The 20,348-nt window shown below is 42.6% G+C and overlaps 1 protein-coding gene and 1 long non-coding RNA gene across 8 annotated transcripts in view; one reads left to right on the forward strand and one right to left on the reverse strand.

The window, feature by feature from the left end:
* LOC112669751 (uncharacterized) overlaps nucleotides 1-15,448 on the reverse strand; it is a 34,388-nt gene extending 18,940 nt beyond the window's left edge. Inside the window, exons 1-2 of the long non-coding RNA XR_007405753.1 lie at nucleotides 15,080-15,448; nucleotides 2,864-3,352 (exon numbers count right to left, since the gene is read on the reverse strand). This is a non-coding gene — a long non-coding RNA (uncharacterized LOC112669751). The remainder of the gene's footprint in view (nucleotides 1-2,863; nucleotides 3,353-15,079) is intronic.
* The window catches only part of PEBP4 (phosphatidylethanolamine binding protein 4), a 247,095-nt gene that overhangs the window by 20,404 nt on the left and 206,343 nt on the right, over nucleotides 1-20,348 (forward strand). Inside the window, exon 1 of one of the 7 annotated variants that reach the window (XM_025463101.3) lies at nucleotides 15,561-15,785. The exons of 5 other annotated variants lie outside the window; for them this stretch is intronic. Coding sequence is in view for 1 of the 2 variants with exons in the window: in XM_025463102.3 (XP_025318887.1) it covers nucleotides 15,765-15,785 (21 nt within the window). In the remaining variant the exon portion in view is untranslated. Of the gene's footprint in view, nucleotides 1-15,560; nucleotides 15,786-20,348 lie in introns of those variants that run through there. One more of the 7 variants, XM_025463102.3, reaches the window with a different exon arrangement.

Consider the following 20,348-nt stretch of genomic DNA (forward strand, 5'->3'; position numbering starts at 1 on the left):
GTTGAACATGGGTGTGCAAACATCTCTTCAAGGTCCTGCTTTCAACTCTTTTGAGTATTGTTGGTTTGCAACATCCTCAGGAGCTTTCTGGGTATAATATGAAACTAGCTCTAGTACAGGGAGGGCAAAGGGAGTCTGAAGAAAGAGGCAGAGCACTCTAGTTTGGTAGGTGGCAGGTTTGATAAGCAAAGGAACTTAGGTATGAGGCTTGTCTTGGGCAGTTGCAAAATGAACAGATCTCTACACCTGCCTGCTAGAATTTTAAATGTTTATATAGAGGATTTAACTGGGTTTAGTCATGTACCCAGTCCAGATAGTCTCAACACATTTCTATCTTGAGGTTGTATCCTTGGGGCAGTTTCTGGCAGCAGAGAAGGCAAGTGGAACACATATTCCAAGGACAGGAGAGGAGGATGAGAGCTTGGATCCAGCTTACAGATCAATTGGCAATCACGTCTTCTCTCTCTCTCTCTCTCTCTCTCTCTTTTTATTTTTATATTTTAAAAAAGATTTCATTTATTTATTCATGAGACACACACATACAGAGGCAGAGACACAAGCAGAGACTCCCCTGCAGGGAGCCTGATACAGGACTTGATCCCAGGACTCCAGGATCACAACCTGAGCCAAAGGCAGACACTCAACCCCTGAGCCACCCAGGCATCCCTCTCTCTCTCTTTTTAAAAACATACAGTATTATATTAGTTTCAGGTGTACAGTATAGTGATTCAATAATTCCATACATTACCTGTTGCTCATCATGACAAGTACACTCCTTAATCCTCATCCCCTATGTAACCCATCCCACACCCGGTCATGTCTTCTTGATACCCTCCTCAGACAGATACATATCCAGAAGTGGAATTGTTGGCTCGTATGATAGTTTTATTTTTAATTTTTTGAAGACTCTCCACTCTGTCTCCCATAGTGGCTACACTATTTTACACTCCAACCAGCAGTGCACAGGGGTTCCAATCCCTCCACATCCTCACCACCTTGTTACTTCCTGCTTTTTTGGAAGAATCCTCCTAACGGATGTGAGATAGTATCTCACCGTGGTTTTGATCTGAATGTCTCTAACGAAATAGTGATGTTGAGCATCTTTACATTTATATATCTACAGAAATGTCTATTCAAATCCTTTGCCCATTTTTTCATTGGGCTGTTTGGTTTTTGTTGTTGAGTCTTATGAGTTCTGGATACTAATCCCTTATCAGATATGTGATTTGCAAAGAGTTTATCCCATTTTATGAGTGTTTTTTATTCTGTTGATAGTTCCTTGGATGCACAAAAGTTTTTATTTATTTTTTTAAGATTTATTTATTTATTCATGAGAGAGAGAGAGAGAGGCAGAGACACAGGCAGAGAGAGAAGCAGGCTCCTCACAGGGAGCCTAATGCGGGACCCGATCCCCGGACTCAGGATCACGCCCTGAGCCAAAGGCAGACAGACGCTCAACCACTGAGCCACACTGCACAAAAGTTTTTTAATTTCTAAGAAGTCATCTTAGCAATATTAAGTCTTCCAATTCATGAACAAGGGGTATCATTCCATTAAGATATGTTTTCAATATTAAGAATGGACAGTGGAAATTTTCAAATTTTTTTTTGGAATTGAGATGATAATTTTTAAAGGGATCATTCCATTAATAGATGTATTAATATTCAATCATTCTGCATTTCCAGGATGAAGCCAACCTGGTTATGGTCAACTAGTCTTTGTAGTACTGGATTTAACTTGCTAGTATGTTTGGCATTTTTGTTTTTCTATTCACAAGAAAGATTGGTAATTACTCTCTTTTGGACTTTGTTGGATTTTACTGTCACACTTATGCTAGTTTTATAAAATGTATTGGGAGACTTCCTATATATTTCTCTAATGGTGAACACTTTTTTGACTAGGGAAATAGCTGTAGTCATTAAATTTTTATAGCAGTTACAAATTTCACACAGGTTCCAAGATACAGATATATAACTGTCATTTCTCAATATAGATACTTAGTTGAAGACACTCCATTTCTGCTGATGAGAGAAAACTTACTCATAAATTTTAACTACTTTGTTTTTGGTTTTTAAAAAAGATTTATTAATTTATTTGAGAGAGAGAGAGAGAGCACAAGTGGGAGGAGCATAGGGGGAGGCAGCGGGAAAGGGAGAGAGAATCTCTCTCTCTCTCTCTTTTTAATATTTTTTATTGAAGTTCAATTTGCCAACATAGAGTATAATACCCAGTGCTCATCCCGTTAAGTGTCCCCCTCAGTGCCCGTCACCCAGTCACCCCATCCCCCTGCCCACCTCCGCTTCCACTATCCCTTGTTTGTTTCCCAGAGTTAGGAGTCGGGAGAGAGAATCTCAAGCAGACTCTGCACTGAGCACAGGGTCTGACTCAGTGCTTGATCTCAGCACCCTGAGATCACAACTAGAGTGGAAACCAAGAGTTGGATGCTTAACCAACCACCCAGATGCCCCATTTTTAGCCACTTTTGTATGGAAACATGTCAATTTAGAGTATAAATTGAAATCTAATCCCCACCCCCATCATTTCCCTTCCCCATTGTGATCTGAATTCTAGGAGGCTTACTTATCTTTCTAGCATGAGATATTTGGTGCTGGCGCCACCTTCTTCTGTCTTTGGTTCCTGCTGCCATAGGTACTCAGCTCAGGTCTAGCATCTCTTGGCAGTGAGCCCACCAACGCTGTATCTCCCTTGTCCTGACACAACTCTTCAGTCTTTTTTACCTGCTCATTCACTGCTTCCATGGGTCCCTAGGGCTTGTCTGCTTTCCCTCAACTGTCCAGGGTCTAGGGCACAAATCCCCACCTGCCAATCAGCCAGATGACTCTCTCAACAATTTTGATCTTACCATGTTTATTCTGTGTCCTCCAAAGCTTGTTGGGCCATGGAAAGCCAGCCTGTGGACCTCTTTGCTCTTGTACTCCTTTCAAACTATTCAGGATTTCTCTTACTCTGCCCCCCACAGTTTCAACCAGGAGAAAGCCACGATGCTGAGCACTCTTCAGAGACTCTTTATTTGGTGTCTGTGAAACCACCTACAAATCTCCAGTAAGAAATCTGTCCTCTTGTGATCCTAAACGCTGTGCCCTCGGTGATTTCATCTATAGCCATTGACTTGTAAAGTCAAGTTTTTTAAAATAAAAAACAAAATAAAAATAACTTCTTTCTAAAAAATCTGGCTCTTGAAAATCAAGTATTTTTGGCATTCAGGCTCTGTCTCTCCAATAAGGCAATACGTGCCTTGAAACTCAAAGCTGAGCAACCACTTTCTTGTTCCATCCTCCTTGCCTTATCCATAAAGCAGTGAATGCCTTTGAATAAGGATGGATGATGAGCTCTGCGAAAGTAGGAGAAACAGGAGTTACTTTCAATAAAAAAAAAATTTCCTCAATTGATGTTAAATAAAATATCTTGCTGTTTTAGAAATCATTTTCTCATAAAATCAGCTGGGTCTAGTGTGTGTCCAGAAGGTAATTCTTTAATAACATTTTCAGTTTTCCATTATTATTTGTTTCTTTGTGTTTTTTCTATCTTTTGTAAATTTGAATACCTTTATGTATTCTGAAAAGCTATCAGTTTTATCAGTGTTTTCAATTGATTAGCATAGTGTTATACATGGTCTCATGATAAAAATACCTTAATATCTATGATTATGTCCCTTTCCTTACATTTTATTTTTTAGAGAGGGAGGGAGAAAAAAAAGAGAATGTGCATGTGGGGTGGGTAGGGGGCAGAGGGAGAGGGAGAGAGAGAATCTTAAGCAGACTCCAAGCCCAGTGTGGAGACCTACTTTTCCTTCCATTTTTGGTCCTTTCTCTCTTTGACCTGCATCTGTCACCATTCAGTTGCAGAAATACAGTCCTTCTCACAGGAGTAACCAAAAAGAAAACTGTGTCAATGTGGAAAATAACTTACAGAATCACTGGAGAGACTGAAGAAGCAGACTTAAGGTTGAACTCTCAAAGGCGACTTCCAAAGGCACATGTGCAACTTAGGGAATCCCTACCATGTCCCCCATTCTCCTACATGCCAGCTTTTAGCAGTTTGTAAGAATCATCTCAATGACATCTCACAAAACCCCATGAGGAAAGACAAAAATAAAATCATTGAGTCCATGGTCTCCATAGCCACAAACAGGCCAAAAGGCAGAGGACCAAGACCTGACATCATCTTCCAGGTGTGAGGTTACATGGGTCAGAACAGAGTTGGGATGTGTCACCCACGCTTGGTGGCCACTGCAGGCAAGTACTTAAGACCTGAAGAGTCAAGGGCAGTCAGTATCTAATAACCAGAATTCTGGACTAATCTGATCCTGAGATCAAATTATTTTCTTAGCAGGAGATCCTTGATTTAATTCTGCTCTAGAAAGATGATGTACGGTCCCAGGATACAATTGGATGAAGCTCTGCCTAGAGTGGGAGGTGGAGGGAGAATTTGTTAAGGCAGGATGCAAACAGGAGAAAACGGAAGCATGTGTTAGTGGTCTGGATACCCTCTCTCCCACCTCCACCCCTCCACCCCAAGTAGTTCAAAGAGAGTGAACAGTGAGTTCCTAAGCCTGGAAGACTGGCAGGATCCTAATCATCTTCATATGGAAACCTGAGGACTGCAGGCTTGGCTTGGACCATCCATTCAAGCCACGCACACAGGTTACCATGTCCCTCTAGCTGGTGGACAATGTGACTATGAGGTGTGTGTGATGCTTGCTTCCCTTTGCTCTGAGGCTTATCCAGAAATGCATCCTTAGCCTCAGCACTTACGCATTTCAAACTTGTAGCCTCTTGTGTAAGATTCCATGGTATAATATCAGAAAGGGAGACAGAACATGAGAGACTCCTAACTCTGGGAAATGAACTAGGGGTGGTAGAAAGGGAGGTGGGGGGGGGTGTGACTGGGTGATGGGCACTGAGGGGGCACTTGATAGGATGAGCACTGGGTGTTATTCTATATGTTGGCAAATTGAACACCAATAAAAAATAAATTTATAAAAAAAAAGATTCCATGGTATAGAGTCAAGCTTCCTTGCTTTCATTCTTAAAATGAACTTCTTGTGCTTCAAGCTGCCCTTACCCCACATTGTGCCTCAGTTCCCCAGATTTTTAAGGAAACAAATTAGTTCATGTTTACCCTATCATGCTTTCTTCCTCCCAGCCTGCACCTGTCCGGATTGTGAAAGAAAGTTAATTTCTTCCTCCTGTCTTCATTTTTTTCAAAAGATTTATTTATTTATTTGAGAGAGAAAAAGAGACAGTGAGAGTGAGCTCAAACAGGGGGAGGGGCAAAAGGACATGGGGAGAGAGAGAATCTCAGACACCTTGCTGAACATAGAACCTGACTTGGGTCTTGATCCCATGACCCTGAGATCATGACCTGAGCCAAAATCAAAAGTCAGGGATCCCTGGGTGGCGCAGCGGTTTAGCGCCTGCCTTTGGCCCAGGGCGCGATCCTGGAGACCCGGGATCGAATCCCACGTCGGGCTCCCGGTGCATGGAGCCTGCTTCTCCCTCTGCCTATGTCTCTGCCTCTCTCTCTCTTTCTCTCTGTGTAACTATCATAAATAAATTTAAAAAAAAATTTAAAAAAAAAAAAAAAAAAAATCAAAAGTCAGATGCTTAACTGACTAAGCCACCGAGGTACCCTCATTTTTTTAAAATACAGTACTCTACTAGGCTTATTTATTTATTTATTTATTTATTTTTCTATTTTAATGCATTTTAAAAAGTAATCTGTACACCTAATGTGGGGCTCAAACTCATAAGCCTGAGATCAAGAGTCATATGCTCCAGCAACTGAGCCAGCCAGATGCCTCCAGCCTGTCTTCATATTTAAAGTTCTCTCCAAGTCCTTATCACAGTTCGTATATTATATTTCCAGCTGCCTTTTTTTCTAGGCCTTCATGTCTTTGGTGAGTAGCAAACCCCCACACAATGCCCCAGGTGGGAACAGCATGGCTTGTTTGTGCGTATGGGCAGTGGACAAAAGGAAAGAGCATTGAGTGTACTTTCTCAGCTGAGGAGCCCAGCAGGGCTGGTGCTGACTGTCAGGGGTAATCAGTCTCATGAAGCCCAATGCAAGGATAAGTTTAAAAAACAACCACAGTGAAACTTAAGCATGAGCAGTGTATTTGCAAAATCTCAAAGTATTTCCTCCCAAACACTTTGTAATTACAAAGAGGAAAATAGTGAGTCTACGGTGGAGAATCCTGGAGGATACCACCTTAACCAAGTGACCAAGGTCATTATCACCAGTAGTAATAGATCAGCATCATGTACCCTCTGATCTGATGCCCTGAGAAGAGCAGGCCACCTCTGCGGTCTCCTTCCTGATAATGTGTGACCTTGATCAAATCATGAGAAAGCATTCTCCAAATATCTGATGAATCTGTTTCAAAAATGTCAAAGAGTGAGTGTCTGCTATAATGGAATGATACGACTGGGTGGCTTATAAACAACAGACATGGGTTTCTCACAGTCCTGGAGGCTAGGAAGTCTGAAATCAAGTTACCAGCAGATTAGGTGTCTGGTGAGAGCCACTTTCTGGTTCATAATGGACCCTATCTCTCTGTGTGTTCACATGGTGGAAGGGGTGGCAAAGCTCTCCGGGGCCTCTCATAGGAACACTAATTTCATTTGTGAGGGTTCCACCGCCATGACCTAAACATCTCCCCAAAGCCCCAGCTCCAAATACATTGTAGATCAGGCTTCAACACATGAATTTTGGGAAGGGACAAATATTCAGTCTATAGCATCACCAAAGAACTCTAACAGACTGGTGCTAACTAAGGAGACATGACAACTAAATACAGTGTGGGATTCTGGATTGGATCCAAGAAGAGAAAAAGAAAATTCATGAGATCCACATAAACTCTATAGTTTAATTAATAGTGCAGTACGAAGGCTGATTTCCTAGTTTTGATAATTGTTCTTTGGCCAGGCTAGGCATTAGTCTACATTAGGTGAAGCTGAAGTACAGGATATTCTCTGTGCTATTTTTGTGACTTCTCTGTAAGTATAAAATTAACTAGAAACAAACAAACAAAAATCTACAGATTCACAGGAGTAGGTTGAACAGCAGGATCCCAGAGCTTTTCCTTGGTGTTTGTCTCCATCTGGGAGGGCACAGTCATTGGTGATTAGGGTTTGACTCCTCCATTAGCCCTGGAGGACAAAGCTCCAGGAGGCAGCATTCTCCCATATTTTCAGTTCCTGACACAAAGTAGGTATTCAAAGGTTTGTTGAGTATGAATGAACGAGATCCCGGCTTCCATAATGGAAACAGAATTGGCCTCCACTGTGAGAATCTTTAGAGTAACTGCGATTGTTAACATCTCTAGCCAGTCCAGCGTCCTGAGGAATCAGGGCAAGGAGCTAGATGAGCATACAGCTGGTTTGCAGTAAATCTCCAGGTTGTGCTCTCTCTCTCTCTGAGCTCCTTTAAATGGTTTGAGGTGCTTGTGATCATCTGAAGGGCATTGGAAGGGTAACCGAAGTGCAACTCTCGAGAAATTTGTACTCCCAGTTTCTTCCTGTGATAGGTATCCGCACCCCCCCCTCCCTGCTTTTACTGGCTTTTTGGTCTTTTTCTGATTTGATTTGTAGGAACTCTTTATGAATTTTGCATGCTGAGCCTTTATTGGCTATTGGAATGCAAGATTTTATGTATCTGGGGTCTTTTGATGAAAAAAAGATTTTTTGTTTAAAACGTAGTCAATCTATCACTTTTTTCATATACTTTGTGTCTCTTCTGTTATACTTCCTTCCCTACCTTAAGGTCATGAAGTTACTCTCTTATATTTTCTTCCAAAGGTTTAAAAATCTCTACTTTAATATCTCATTTATTTCATTTTTTAATTCTCCTGAAATTTGTTCCCTGTAAAGTAGGGTGTCATATCTCATTTTATTTTTACACATAGAAATTCAATGCCCCTGGCATCATTTATTAGATAGCCTGTCCTTTCTTCATTGACATCAAATGTCACTTCTGTCTTGTAAAGAACTTTGTGTAAACAAATGAGATTACTGAGTGGCTGCGATGGAAACTTGCTTAGAGCATACTCTTCCAGGTTTTCCACTATTCTGCCTCTTTCACTGACCTGAACTATTTTACAACTCCATAAATTGTAGATAACTACAAACAATGCAGAATAATTCTTGTCTACAGACAAGTGAATAAGGTCGGTGTGGTGAAGGTTCAACTGACTACCTTCTCCCTCTGTGGAAGGAGCAAGTTTCGCTGCCATTTGTATGTTCATGTCAATATTCCTGATCTATATCTGATCAATTCTTTGGATTGCCCTTTGAACTGGTCATAAGGTCTTACCAGTTCCCTCATTAATGAAGAGTTCAATAAAAATTTTAAAATGTGCTTACTTTACATCTGATGAGAGTGATTATTTTACCTTATTTGAAATTTATCCCTTAGCAGTCACATACCAAGGACATACAGCTTTAAGCAAACCTAAAGGAAAGTGATTACTGGGTAGCAATTATCCACTTACATAAGCTCCTCCCACACGAGCATGAACAGTTACAGTGGGCTCCAATTCACAAGTGTTTAGACCTTTTTTCCAGGAACATAGCCCTGAGTACAGAGGTACACTAGGGCACGTGACAGTGCTCTGGCTGGCCAGGGGAAAACCAAACAGAACACATAATTGGATATGTATCCTCAGTAGTGCAAGGAAACTTTCCAATACTATAATGATGGTATAATCAACACTGAGCATCTGGAATAAAGGCCCCTGACTCAGCAAAGCAAGAGACATGAGCTCTCCAGAAGCTCCCACATCTCCGTTGATTCTTCAACAAATGTTTACAAAGTGTAGCACTCAGTGCTAAAATGCAATAAATAAAGAAATAAAAGTCTCTTTGATTTAGTTGAAACTAATCACCTAACTCCAGAGATGGAACTAACCCTATGGGCCTTCCATGGGATCTCCATGAGATATATGATATGATAAAATACTGTGAAATGATATGATGTGAAAAATATGGTATTTTCATTAGAAATGAACAGGTCAAAACATAGATGTGATGCCGTCTCTGTCTTGACCCAAAAGCCACCCTATGCTCTCACTCTTGAGGCAGTCATCGTGAGGGCTCTGGTGAATGTTGCTGACTGGTTGTCCTCCAGAGAAGAACCTCCTTCAAGGGCCATTGGAGGAGGGCATAGTGTCATCTGTTTATAATCCAAGGACTATAGGCTCTATTTATTGAGTAGGCAACCCGGTAACCAAAAGAAGACTATCATTACCAAGTGGCATTTACCTGGGGACCCCAAGCCACTCAAAAGGAGGTTCTCCCAAGGACCTCTGCCAATACAAAGACATAGCAGCTGCTATCAAGAAATTTGTAACCTAACTGAGAAGAAAAGACTTGTATAGCTAGAAAGTCAAATAATGGCATGTTAGAGCAAGTGTTGTAGGTCCAAAGGATCACTTATGGAAAACTTGAAGAAGGAAATGAGAATGAGGTGGGCATTGAAGAAAGGTCAGATTTGGAAGCAAGGCAAAGTAAGTTGGAATTCCCAAAGCAGGGTAGATTGGAGAGCTAGAACAGCATGGAGAGTAAGCCATAGGAGTCCCAGAGGCAGGCAGTAGGGAGAGCCTGATTGTAAGGGAGTGTTATTTCTCAAGCATGATTAAGATCTGGAAAGAAGCCCCCCACAGTGGTGCTCTCTTCCTAGAAGGGGTAGTCAGAATTGGGCCCCCATGTGAGCAATGCTCCTTCGTTGGCCAACCAGGATATCCCCCCTAAAACTCCTAATTTGGGGAGACTTTCCTTCTCACACCTATCAAAAAATACCCAGGCTGTATGTGCAAATGGGGTGGACCACAAGCGGCCTTTCAAGAAGGTCCATTTCCTCCCATCAGACTACTCTCCCACAGGGTGGACTGGGGAGGTCCCTGGAGGCCCGGAGGGAACATTGAAAGTGGCACACAAGGCTTGGCAGAGGGAAGTCAGCCATATTCACAATGCTGTCAAGGGTTCTGACAGACATACAGCAACACCAAACCTAGTCCTCAGAGTTGGAGAGGATGGATCAGGAAAATGTGGAGGGTAAGAGCAGAGGTTTAACATCAACATGGCTGATTTCAAATCCCACTCACCATTTACTAGCTGTGTACCTTGGGCAAGGGTCTGATATTCTCTGTGCCTCAGTTTCCTTCTCTGAAAAATGGGGCTATCACTCCATACCTCATGAAATACCTGTGAGGATAAAAAGGGGTAACGTGTAGAGAAGGTAGAAGAACAGACAGTGAAGGCTCAGCCGAAGTAAGTTAATCAATTAACCTGTGAGATATTGAATATTTACTAGCAGAATCAGTTAAAAGATGATAGATAGATAGATAGATAGATAGAGACATGCTCATATGTTCCTGTGATTTTTATGTATCCTAAGCAGAGTCCTAATGTAGAAAATCAATGCTCCTGGTTGGAGCTCCCTGCCACCCCTACCCCACCACCCCTGCCCCCCTCCCCTGAAAGTCCCTGAGGACCTCCAAAGAGCACAGGTTAAAAACCGCTGATCCAAATCCATCCTTGTCCTGAGAAGGCCCTGTCAGGACATCAAGGGGACTAAGCATTTTGCTGATGGGGTCCCTATGGTTTTCCAGGTGGCCCAGTAGGGGCCCGGTCATCCCATCTTTGGGAGCCATAGGCTAGAAACCTGTGTCTGGGTGGCTTGACCCATCTCCCCTCCAGAGCCACAGATGATAAGGCTTCCCCTAACCCTTCTACCTGAATCCATTTGGGATTGCTTTGGGAAATAATTACACCCATAAGTGCCACATATAAAATAAAGCTGTCACCTGAGTTCCTAAAAGATCCACCTTAATCTTAGCATGTACTTTCTTTACAAAGCCTCTTCCTCAGATAAGCATCCCGGACAAGACCCAGGAGAAGAGGAAGGTAAGGCCCAGGAAGGCTACCGGGATTTTATCTTTGAGGTCTCAAATGACTTGCCCAGTGAAAACCTAGAGCCTGGCCTTGTTCCAGGCCCGCTCTTTATTCCTTGGCTGATGTCTGTGAACACTGACATGCAGACCAGGCCTCTGGCAGCTCTCTGTACTCACTTGCTATCAGAAATTTTGGGCTTAATGACTTGGCTGCCTTCACTTCTCCACGGGGCAGTACTATAGCATTCAACCTTCCAACCAATCTGATGCTCAGAAGTGATTGATTGGTGCAAGGGCTTACTGGAGAGATGCTTTGCAGGCCCCAGCCATGAACACTGAGCCAGGGGCAGGTGTAAGGCACTTAGGGAGGCTGATCTAACGAGACTCTACAGGGAAACAATCAGGTGTCAGAGCTTGGGGCTCAGGCAGGCTGGAAGGACATGATGCATGAACTCCAGTCCCCCTCAAGGAAAAAAAATGATGAGCTGAGGAAGCAGCCCTTGAGACTCATTGCAATTACCCTCTCCACTGTGAGGTCTGCCTTAATTCTGACCTTATTTCCTTCCAGTGTCCCTACTATTTGGATTCTTTTCTTTTTTTTTTTTTTAAGATTTTATTTATTCATAAGAGAGAGAGAGAGAGAGAGAGAGGCAGAGACACAGACAGAGGGAGAAGCAGGCTCCATGCAGGGTCCCTCATGCGGGACTTGATCCCGGGACTCTAGAAGCACGCCCTGGGCCAAAGGCAGGCACTAAACTGCTGAGCCACCCAGGGATCCCCTGGATTATTTTCTTATAGCTCTTATCACTGCCTGGTTTCACTGTTGATTAAGTAAATACCTATCTTTCTCATTAAACTGTGGAGGTAAACATTGTGTTGTATCTATCCTAGAGGAAATCCCCAAATCTTGAACACTTTTTGAACATGGCTGGGCCCAGTGAATGTTGACATTGAACTGGCAGCTATTCCAGTCACCTTTCCCACAAAGGACCAACTAAAGTTGCCTCCAAACCCAATGTATACCACTTTATCTCCTCTAATTGCACACTAATAGAGCGGCAAGGATGATGTATCCTCAGAGATATGTGGTACCTGACACAGAAAGGACCCAGTGAAGGTCTAACAACTGAAGGGCTTAGTGAATGGGATGACATATGGAGAAAAGTGTTGAAGAAGGAAGACTCAAAATGTCCTGTGGCTGCTACAGTTTGTGTGAACCGAGAATCAGAGATAGAGCTTTATTGTAGCACAGGGTGTTTGCATCAACAGGCCTTTGGACTGAGATTGAGAGATGTAAATGGCCCAGGAGATCCTAGTGAGGATAATAAGAACACAGGATTTGGATTCAGATGGATTTGGGTTGGGATCTGGCTTTTCCACTTACTATGTGATGCCAAGCTTCAGCTGTAAAGTGGGCATAGTAGTGCCCACATCATAGGGCCATGGGGAGGATTAAATGAGATAGTTCTGGTTACATGCTCATACACTGCTTGATGCATGGTCAGCGCTTAGTCAACGTCATCTGAATAGGCGCAGTGGCCCAAGGCATCCAAGGGTACAGGGCACCTAGAGGCAGAGAGCAGAGGTGGAAAAGACCATCGATCTTCAGTCCTTCCTTTCTGCAGAGAGGTGCAGGAGACAGCAGGGCCATCTGAACTCATGTGGCATTTTACAACGTCTGTTTGCCCTGCAGCTTCCTCTTAAGGTTTTCCTGCGACATGGAACCCAGAAAGCTCCAAAGCTTCAATTTAGAATAGCAAGATGATGGAGGCTGACACTGGCTAAGCCAACAGATCTCATGGCTCCTCTGTAGACCTTTAAGGACTGGCTTATGGAGACTGTTTGGAAGAGACACTCTTACTGAACTGTTACTGATTGGCATCTCATGAGCTGCTATCTTGCAGTTCTGATGGAATGTGTTTCTTTTGGTTCTTATCAGATTTAGAATGTTTTCGGGTTGAAGGAGGAAACGATGCACACAAATATACTAAGAGTCAAGAACTGTGCTCTGCCTTCCCTCCTCATCTGCAAGACAACCATGACACACGTATTAGTGCGTCCACTCTAATGAAACGGGCTGAGAGATTAAGCTTGACCAAGGTGGTAAATTCACAATTCAGGCTCAAAGCCCATGCTCTACCTCAGGAAGAGGAGCCCTCTCTATCTGGCTCTACAATCCATTCTCTCCTTCCATAGTCTCTTTGGGCCAGGAATGTTGGTGCCAGTGTGACAGATCTCTACCATGACTTTGTTAATCTCACAGAAGCCCAAACTGAGAAATGGGTTAGTGGGGCCTGCTGGAGAGCAGATACGTGCACAAATCACCTGTTATTTAAGCAAGTATAAACTTCCCAGCATGCCCTGGTTTCCCCTGAAATTTTCCCTGGTTTCCCAGCATATCCTCACCCCCACCCTATTTGGTCACTTGTGCTCAGTGATTCCATCCTGCTCTAGTTCACTGTCGACTGGGCCCTTCTATGCCTCAGTGCCTTTGCTTGTGGGATACTCTTCTGTTATTCTCTTGAAGCCTTTCCTGGTTGTCACTCCTGTGAGATAGCCTCTGTCTTGATTGCACCATGAGGTTTTACTTTATAGGTGACCAAGTGATGACACAGAAAGGTCAATGCCATTGAAAGAATGTATTACTTACCATTTCCAAGAGAAAAGGGGCATATCATGCCACCTGGGAAAGTGCCAAGGTCAATTAGGAGGCAGAGGGATGAGGGAAATGCCTGTCCCAGAGCCTTTATGATGTTTTCCATGGGAAGGAAGGGATGAAGCAGGGAAAACAGCTTAGGGTCAGCTAGTTTGAATAATGCCAGTGTCCTCTGAGGTAGGTGGGTGGTGTCCAGTGCCTGGTGCCTGGCCTTGGAATGGTGTTGGGCAGAGGGATATAGGCTCAGTGGGTGACAGCTGGATAAAAGAGGTTGTTTTGGGGTATGGACCCAAGATCGTTGCTTTGCATAAGAAAGATATGTTCCAAGGTGAGTTCACTATCTCTAAGAATCACCTAGCCCAGGGATCCCTGGGTGGCTCAGCGGTTTAGCGCCAGCCTTTGGCCCAGTACACGATCCTGGAGTCCCAGGATCGAGTCCCACGTCGGGCTCCCAGCATGGATCCTGCTTCTCCCTCCTCCTGTGTCTCTGCTTCTCTCTCTCTCTCTCTATGTCTATCATAAATCAATCAATCAATCAATCAATCAATCAATCAATCTTAAAAAAAAAAAAAGAATTCCTGTGCCCAGGAAGCAAGGGACCATCTCTCCTCAACCAGCAAGACCCTCAAGACGTCAAACCATCATAAAATGTATAAAATAAAACACATAATTAATACACCTTCCTCTTTGCCTAAGGGATGGTTCCATGGCTGAGCTCAGCACACTGTTGGTGATTTTGTCATTGTGGTTTGTTTTGATGTATGTTTATTGCTCAGCTGAGAGCTCATCAGAATCAGGGTCTGAATCTTGTTCATGATTGTACCTTCAGCATCTGGCAAATGTCTGTCACCAATCTATGTTTAAAGCAGAGAATTTCAGGGCCCTTGGGTGGCTCAGTGGCTGAGTGTCTGCCTTCAATTTAGGTCATGGTCCTGGGATTGAGTCTCTCTTTGAGTTCCCTGCAGGGAGCCTGCTTCTCCCTCTGCCTATGTCTCTGCCTCTCTCTGCGTCTCTCATGAATAAATAAATCAAATATTTAAGAAAAAAAATCAGAGTTTCTCAGGCCTAGCTGCTTATTAGAAACCCATGAGAAGCACTTTTAAAATACTGATGTCAGGGCCCCTAAGTGGCTCAGTCGGTTGGGTATCAGACTCTTGATCTCAGCTCAGGTCTGATCTCAGGGTCGTAAGTTCAGGCTCCACATTGGGCACAACACTGGGCATGGAGTCTACTTCAAATTAATTAACTGACCAATTAATTCATTAAAAAAGTACTGATGCCTAGAGCTTACCTTCAGTGATTCTGACTTAAGTCATCTAGGATGTTTGGATTTCCACTGACTCCTTGAATTTCCTGGGAAGAATTTTCCAGAAGGAAATCAAGGTTCTGGTCCCAGATGTGGTCATTTAAAACAGCAGGAAACCCAAGTCCTGAAAGCCAGGGACTTGCCCTGGGCTTGATCACCTTTTACAGGAGCATCCGATGCACTGGCCATATTGGTAGAATATTACCTGCTGAAAGTGGTCTCTGCAGTCTTGGCAGATCCTGGGCTTGAACAAGTGTTGTTCCTCTGCATTCTTCTGAGGCTCCAGGCTACCCTCATTAGAGAAGGGGCTCTTCCTTCACCCCAAAGTTCCCAATCCCACCTCTCTCCTCTCAGTATCTATGTGAGTTTTGCTTGCTACTTTGTCTCTTTCTGGGACTCTAGGCCCAATGGTTTCTCTCTTTATTCTTCCACAACTTTCTCTGTGCATCCCTGGTGTCTCTTCTCCCTGTCTTACAGCATATCTTAAAAGGTAGGAGAGAAATGGAAATGGTAAGAGAACCATCTCTGATTTCTGCCTTTACCTTAGAATCCTTGGAAGAGGGAATGCCAGAAAACCCACCCATTCTTCTTCTTCTTCTTCTTCTTCTTTTTTTTTTCATTCTTCTTTTTCCTATTCTTACCCACCCTGCATGTTAGCTCCTCCCTGGAACTTCTTGGAACTTCCCCAACTGCCTCCCCAACGGCCAACTGCTGCCTCCTCTCCTGGCACTCCAGGAACCTCCCCTAAAACTCCCATACTCTCAATACTGGCAGACCCTGGTTGCCTTAAGGGCCCAAACTGTGGGGCATCCTGGAGGTAACTTGCTCCTCACCTTGTCCAGCCCCCAGAAACCTGCCAAGATTTCTCACCTCCCTACAGCCACCACCCAATGGCTCCCACACTGCTCTGGGTAAGTGATCGGGGCTCTTCTCCCTGGTTGATGGGAGGCAGGGACTTTCCATAAGGACCAGACAGACAGACAGACAGAGAATGAGCAGTTCTCAGAGATAAGAACTGGGCCCTGGAGAATTTAAGAGAATTGGTGTGTAGGACATATTTCTGATTTTTTTACCTTCATATGATTTGAGGCCATGACTCGTGGCGTTTCTACGTGCTTGTGTCTGAGCATCAAACATTTCTCTAACTTCCCCAGAAAGGGCTCCTTGGCACATTTCTCACTACTAGAGTCCTGGACTGGGATTAGCATTACTGATTTCAGTTCAGACAGGCCATCTAACAAACTTAGGAAGTTTCTTTCCTTTGTGGGGTCCTGATTCCCCCTCTGCAGAAGAATTCCTATTTCCTCCCATGTGTAGATATGTGGGCAGAACCAGTAGCAGTAGCAGCTCTCATGGGCAGTGCATGGGTAGTGCAGCTCTCATGGGCTCTACATACAGTGCTCACTTCCATGATGACATACAGAATGTTCAACCTTCTGAGGATAACATGGCACCAAAGGAACCTGGCAAATGCCACTATTTCATAGCTTATCTGGACCTTTCCATACTGTGGATGAAGTGAGTCAATACATACAACATATGGCTGAAGCAGTGGGCTTATTAGGTCAACAGTTGGTTGTTGAGACCAACAAGCTGGGGCTCCCAGAAAGAAGACTTTGTTGTCCTTGGAGTAAAGTGGACCAAGCCCCCAGCTTCTGGCTGGAGGTCTAGCAGAACCTTTGGGTAAAATGAGTGGTTGGCTTAGGGGCCAGGGCTGGACAGTCTTCCAGTCACTGACTCTTAGGAAATGTAACTGCTAGAAAATTCAGCTCTGGAGCTCTCTCTGCCACTGCCTCCTTGCCCCACCCCCTGTCAACACCACCAGTTCTGGCATCTTCTGTTTGATAAGTTAAACATCTACAATTCAAAACGTGACAGAAGGAAAGGAAGCATTTCCTAAAATAACAAAAGAAATTATATTCTGATACTTTTACATTCCAAGACAATTTCCAAATTGGTTATCTGAAATGAAAGGAGGATAAAAGCAACATCTTTTAGTTGAGAACTAAAGGATGGCTCAAGTGCATTTTGGGAGACTTTGTGGTTCTTCCCTTACTCTTTACATATGAAAGAAAACATAAAGTCAGAATATTCCATTTACAACATGCTATTTTTAATGTATGTGCTTATTTAGTTAAGTGTCTACTATATTCAAAGTACTGTGGGGGATGCAGAAACAACTGGGACCCTCACAGGATGAAATATGTGCACAGAAAACTAAAACAGAAGAAAGATACTGGCAAATGCTATTGAAGGAGGAGCAAACACTGTCCCTGGAACTCAAGTGAGGCACAGATTAAAGTGGAGGTGGAGATGTGATCTTTAGGCGATCAATGTCCACCCTTCCCTCCCTTATTTCCTTCCTTCTTTAAGTGGTAATTGAGCATCTGCTGTTTCTCAGCCACTGTGTTAGGTGCCAGACACAGCAATTCACAGGACACATGTGGTTCTTCTCATAAAGGAAACAGTCTAGTGTTAGATAAGCACAAGTAAATGGCAAATAAAAATGGCCCGATACATACTAACATGGTGGTAGCATTGCAGAAACTGTATGTGGATAGGAGAGGATAGCTAAGAAGGTTCACTGAAGGAAAATCGGTGATTTAAGCAACATCTGAAGGATAAGCAAAAGTTAGCCATATGTGTCATGAGACAAGAGAGAATGGCTCTCTTTGCAGAGAGAACAGCTTGTACAAAGGCCTTAGGGTGGGAGAAAGCAGAGCCAGTTGAGAGTATGGAAAGTAGTCTACACAGGCTGATCAAGTGGTCTATACAGTGAGGAGAATGGATGAGGTCAGTGTTTCCAAAGTGGGCTCTATAGACCACTAGTTCCTTGGATGGGCATGGGGTATGTGTGTGTGCTAAAATATGCATAAAATTTACCATTTTAACTCTTTTAAGAGTACAATTCAGTGGCATTACAGTCACAATGTTGAGCATTTATCATTCTATGTATTTCAAGACATGTATTACCCCAACATAAAATCTGTAACCATTAAGTAGTAACTCCTCATTGTGAGAAAAGCAAGTTCCTGTTGCTTAAGCCACCAGTCTGTGGTGTTTTCTATGACAGCCCTGGCAAACTAATACATTTGTCTTGTTCTTGGTGTTTGAGGAAAGTTTTTGTGTATGATATTAGCTATGAGTATTTCATACATGGCCTTTATCATATTGAGGATGTTTCCTTCTCTTCCTAGTTTGTTGAGTGTTTTTTCATCAAGAAAGTTGTTAAGTTTTGTCAAATGCTTTTTCTGCATCGAGGGAGATAATCATGTGGGTTTTTTCCCTTCATTCTGTCAATGTGGTGTATTATATTTGTTGATGTTCTTATGTTGAACCATTCTTATGTTCTAGGAATAAATCTTACTTGGTCATGTTATATAATCCTGTTAATATGCTTCTGGATGTGGTTTGCCAGGATTTTTACATCAATATTCATGAAGAGTATTGGTCTTTAATTTTCCTTTTTTATAGTGTCTTTCTCTAGTTTTGGTATCAGGGTAATGTTAGCCTCACAAAATGACTTAGGAAGTGTTCCCTCCACTTTAACCTTTTGAAAGAGTTTGTAGCAACATGTTTTTACTCCCTTCTAACTTCTTTTTGTGTATGTTATGTAGGTATATTTTGTGGGTATCATGAGCATCACATAAAACATCCTAAAAGTACTATGATCTAATTTGAATTGATACCAACTTAATTTCAATTGCATGTAAGAACTCTACTCCTATATAGCTACACTCCCCTACCTTATGTAATTGATGTCACAAATTATATCTTTATATATCTGTACACTAGCAAAGATTTGGAATTACTTTTAAATCCTACTTTTAAAAAAAAGTGGAGTTTCAAAGAAAAATTGTAGTAATACTGGCTTTTATGTTTACCTATATATTTACCTCTACCTGAGATCTTTATATCTTCATCTAACATCAGGTTACTGTCTGCTGTCCTTTCATTTCAACCTGAAAGACTTTCTTGCAGGAAATCTCTAGTGGCAATGAATTCTCACTCAGTTTTTGTTTGTCTGGGAATGTCTTAATATCTCCCTCATTCTTGAAGGACAGTTTTGCTGGATATAGACAGTTTTTTCTTTAAAAATTTTAAATACAGTTAACCCTCGAACAACATAGATTTGATCTACTTATTTGTTGATTTTTTTTCTCTTCTTTATGATTTGGGGGGGGGGGCACCTGGGTGGCTCAGCGGTTGAGCGTCTGCCTTTGGCTCAGGTTGTGATCCCAGGGTCTTGGGATAGAGTCCTGCATTAGGGTCCCTGCTTCTTCCTCTCCCCATGTCTCTGCCTCTCTCTGTCTGTCTCTATGAAGAAATAAGTAAAATCTTTAAAAAAAAATAAAAATAATATTTTCTTTTCTCTAGCTTACTTTATTGTAAGAATACAATATGTAATATAGATAATGTACAAAATATTCATTAACCAATTGTTTATGTTATCAGTAAGGGTTCCAGTCGACAGTAGGTTATTAGTACATAAGTTTTGGGGAAGTCAAAGTATTTATATGCAAATTTTTTACTGCATGGGGGTCACTGCACCTAACCTCCCTGCTGTTTGAAGGTCAACTAAAAATTTTCCCAATGCACCAGGCTCCAAAGTTTCTTCTGTAACTCGACTGTCAGGGGGCGACTGGATGGCTCAGTTGGTTAAGTGGCTGCCTTTGGCTCAGGTCATGATCTCAGAGTCCTGGGACCCAGCCCTACATCCGGCTTTGCAATCAGCGAGTAGTCTGCTTCTCCCTCTCCCTCTGCCCTTCCCCCCCAGCTCATTCTCTCTCTTTCTCTCTCTCTCAAATAAATAAATAAAATCTTTTTAAAAAACACTAAAATATCATTTAAAAAAATCAGCTGTCTTACAGAGGATATCTTGTATATGTCAAGTCCCTTTTCTCTTGCTGCTTTCAAGATTCCATTTTTTTGTCTTTCAACAGTTCCATTATGTGTCTTCGTATGAGTGCCTTTTTTTTTTTTAAGATTGTATTTATTTATTCATGAGAGACACACAGAGAGAGAGGCAGAGACACAGGCAGAGGAAGAAGCAGGCTCCATGCAGGGAACCCGATGTGGGACTCGATCCCAGGTCTCCAGGATCAGGCCCTGGGCTGAAGGCAGGTGCCAAACCGCTGAGCCACCCAGGGATCCTGGTATAAGTGTCTTTAAGTTTATTCTACTTGGCATTTCTTGAGCTTTTTGCATTTGCAGATCCATGTATTTCATCAAATTTGGGACGTTTTTGGCCATTATTTTTTCAAATGTTCTTTCTGCCCCCGGCTCTGTTTTACCTTCTCAAACTCTCATAATGCATATATTGGTCTACTTGATGGCATCCTATGGATCTCTTAAGCTCTGTTCATTTTTTTTCATCTTTTTTCTTTTTGCTTCTGCTCCTAGATTCAATAATCTCAATGTTCCTATCTTCAAATTCATCAATTCTTTTTTTTCTCCTTGCTCAAATGTGCTAT

Source organism: Canis lupus, chromosome 25 (assembly GCF_003254725.2).
Source record: "Canis lupus dingo isolate Sandy chromosome 25, ASM325472v2, whole genome shotgun sequence".
Lineage (NCBI taxonomy): Eukaryota > Metazoa > Chordata > Mammalia > Carnivora > Canidae > Canis > Canis lupus.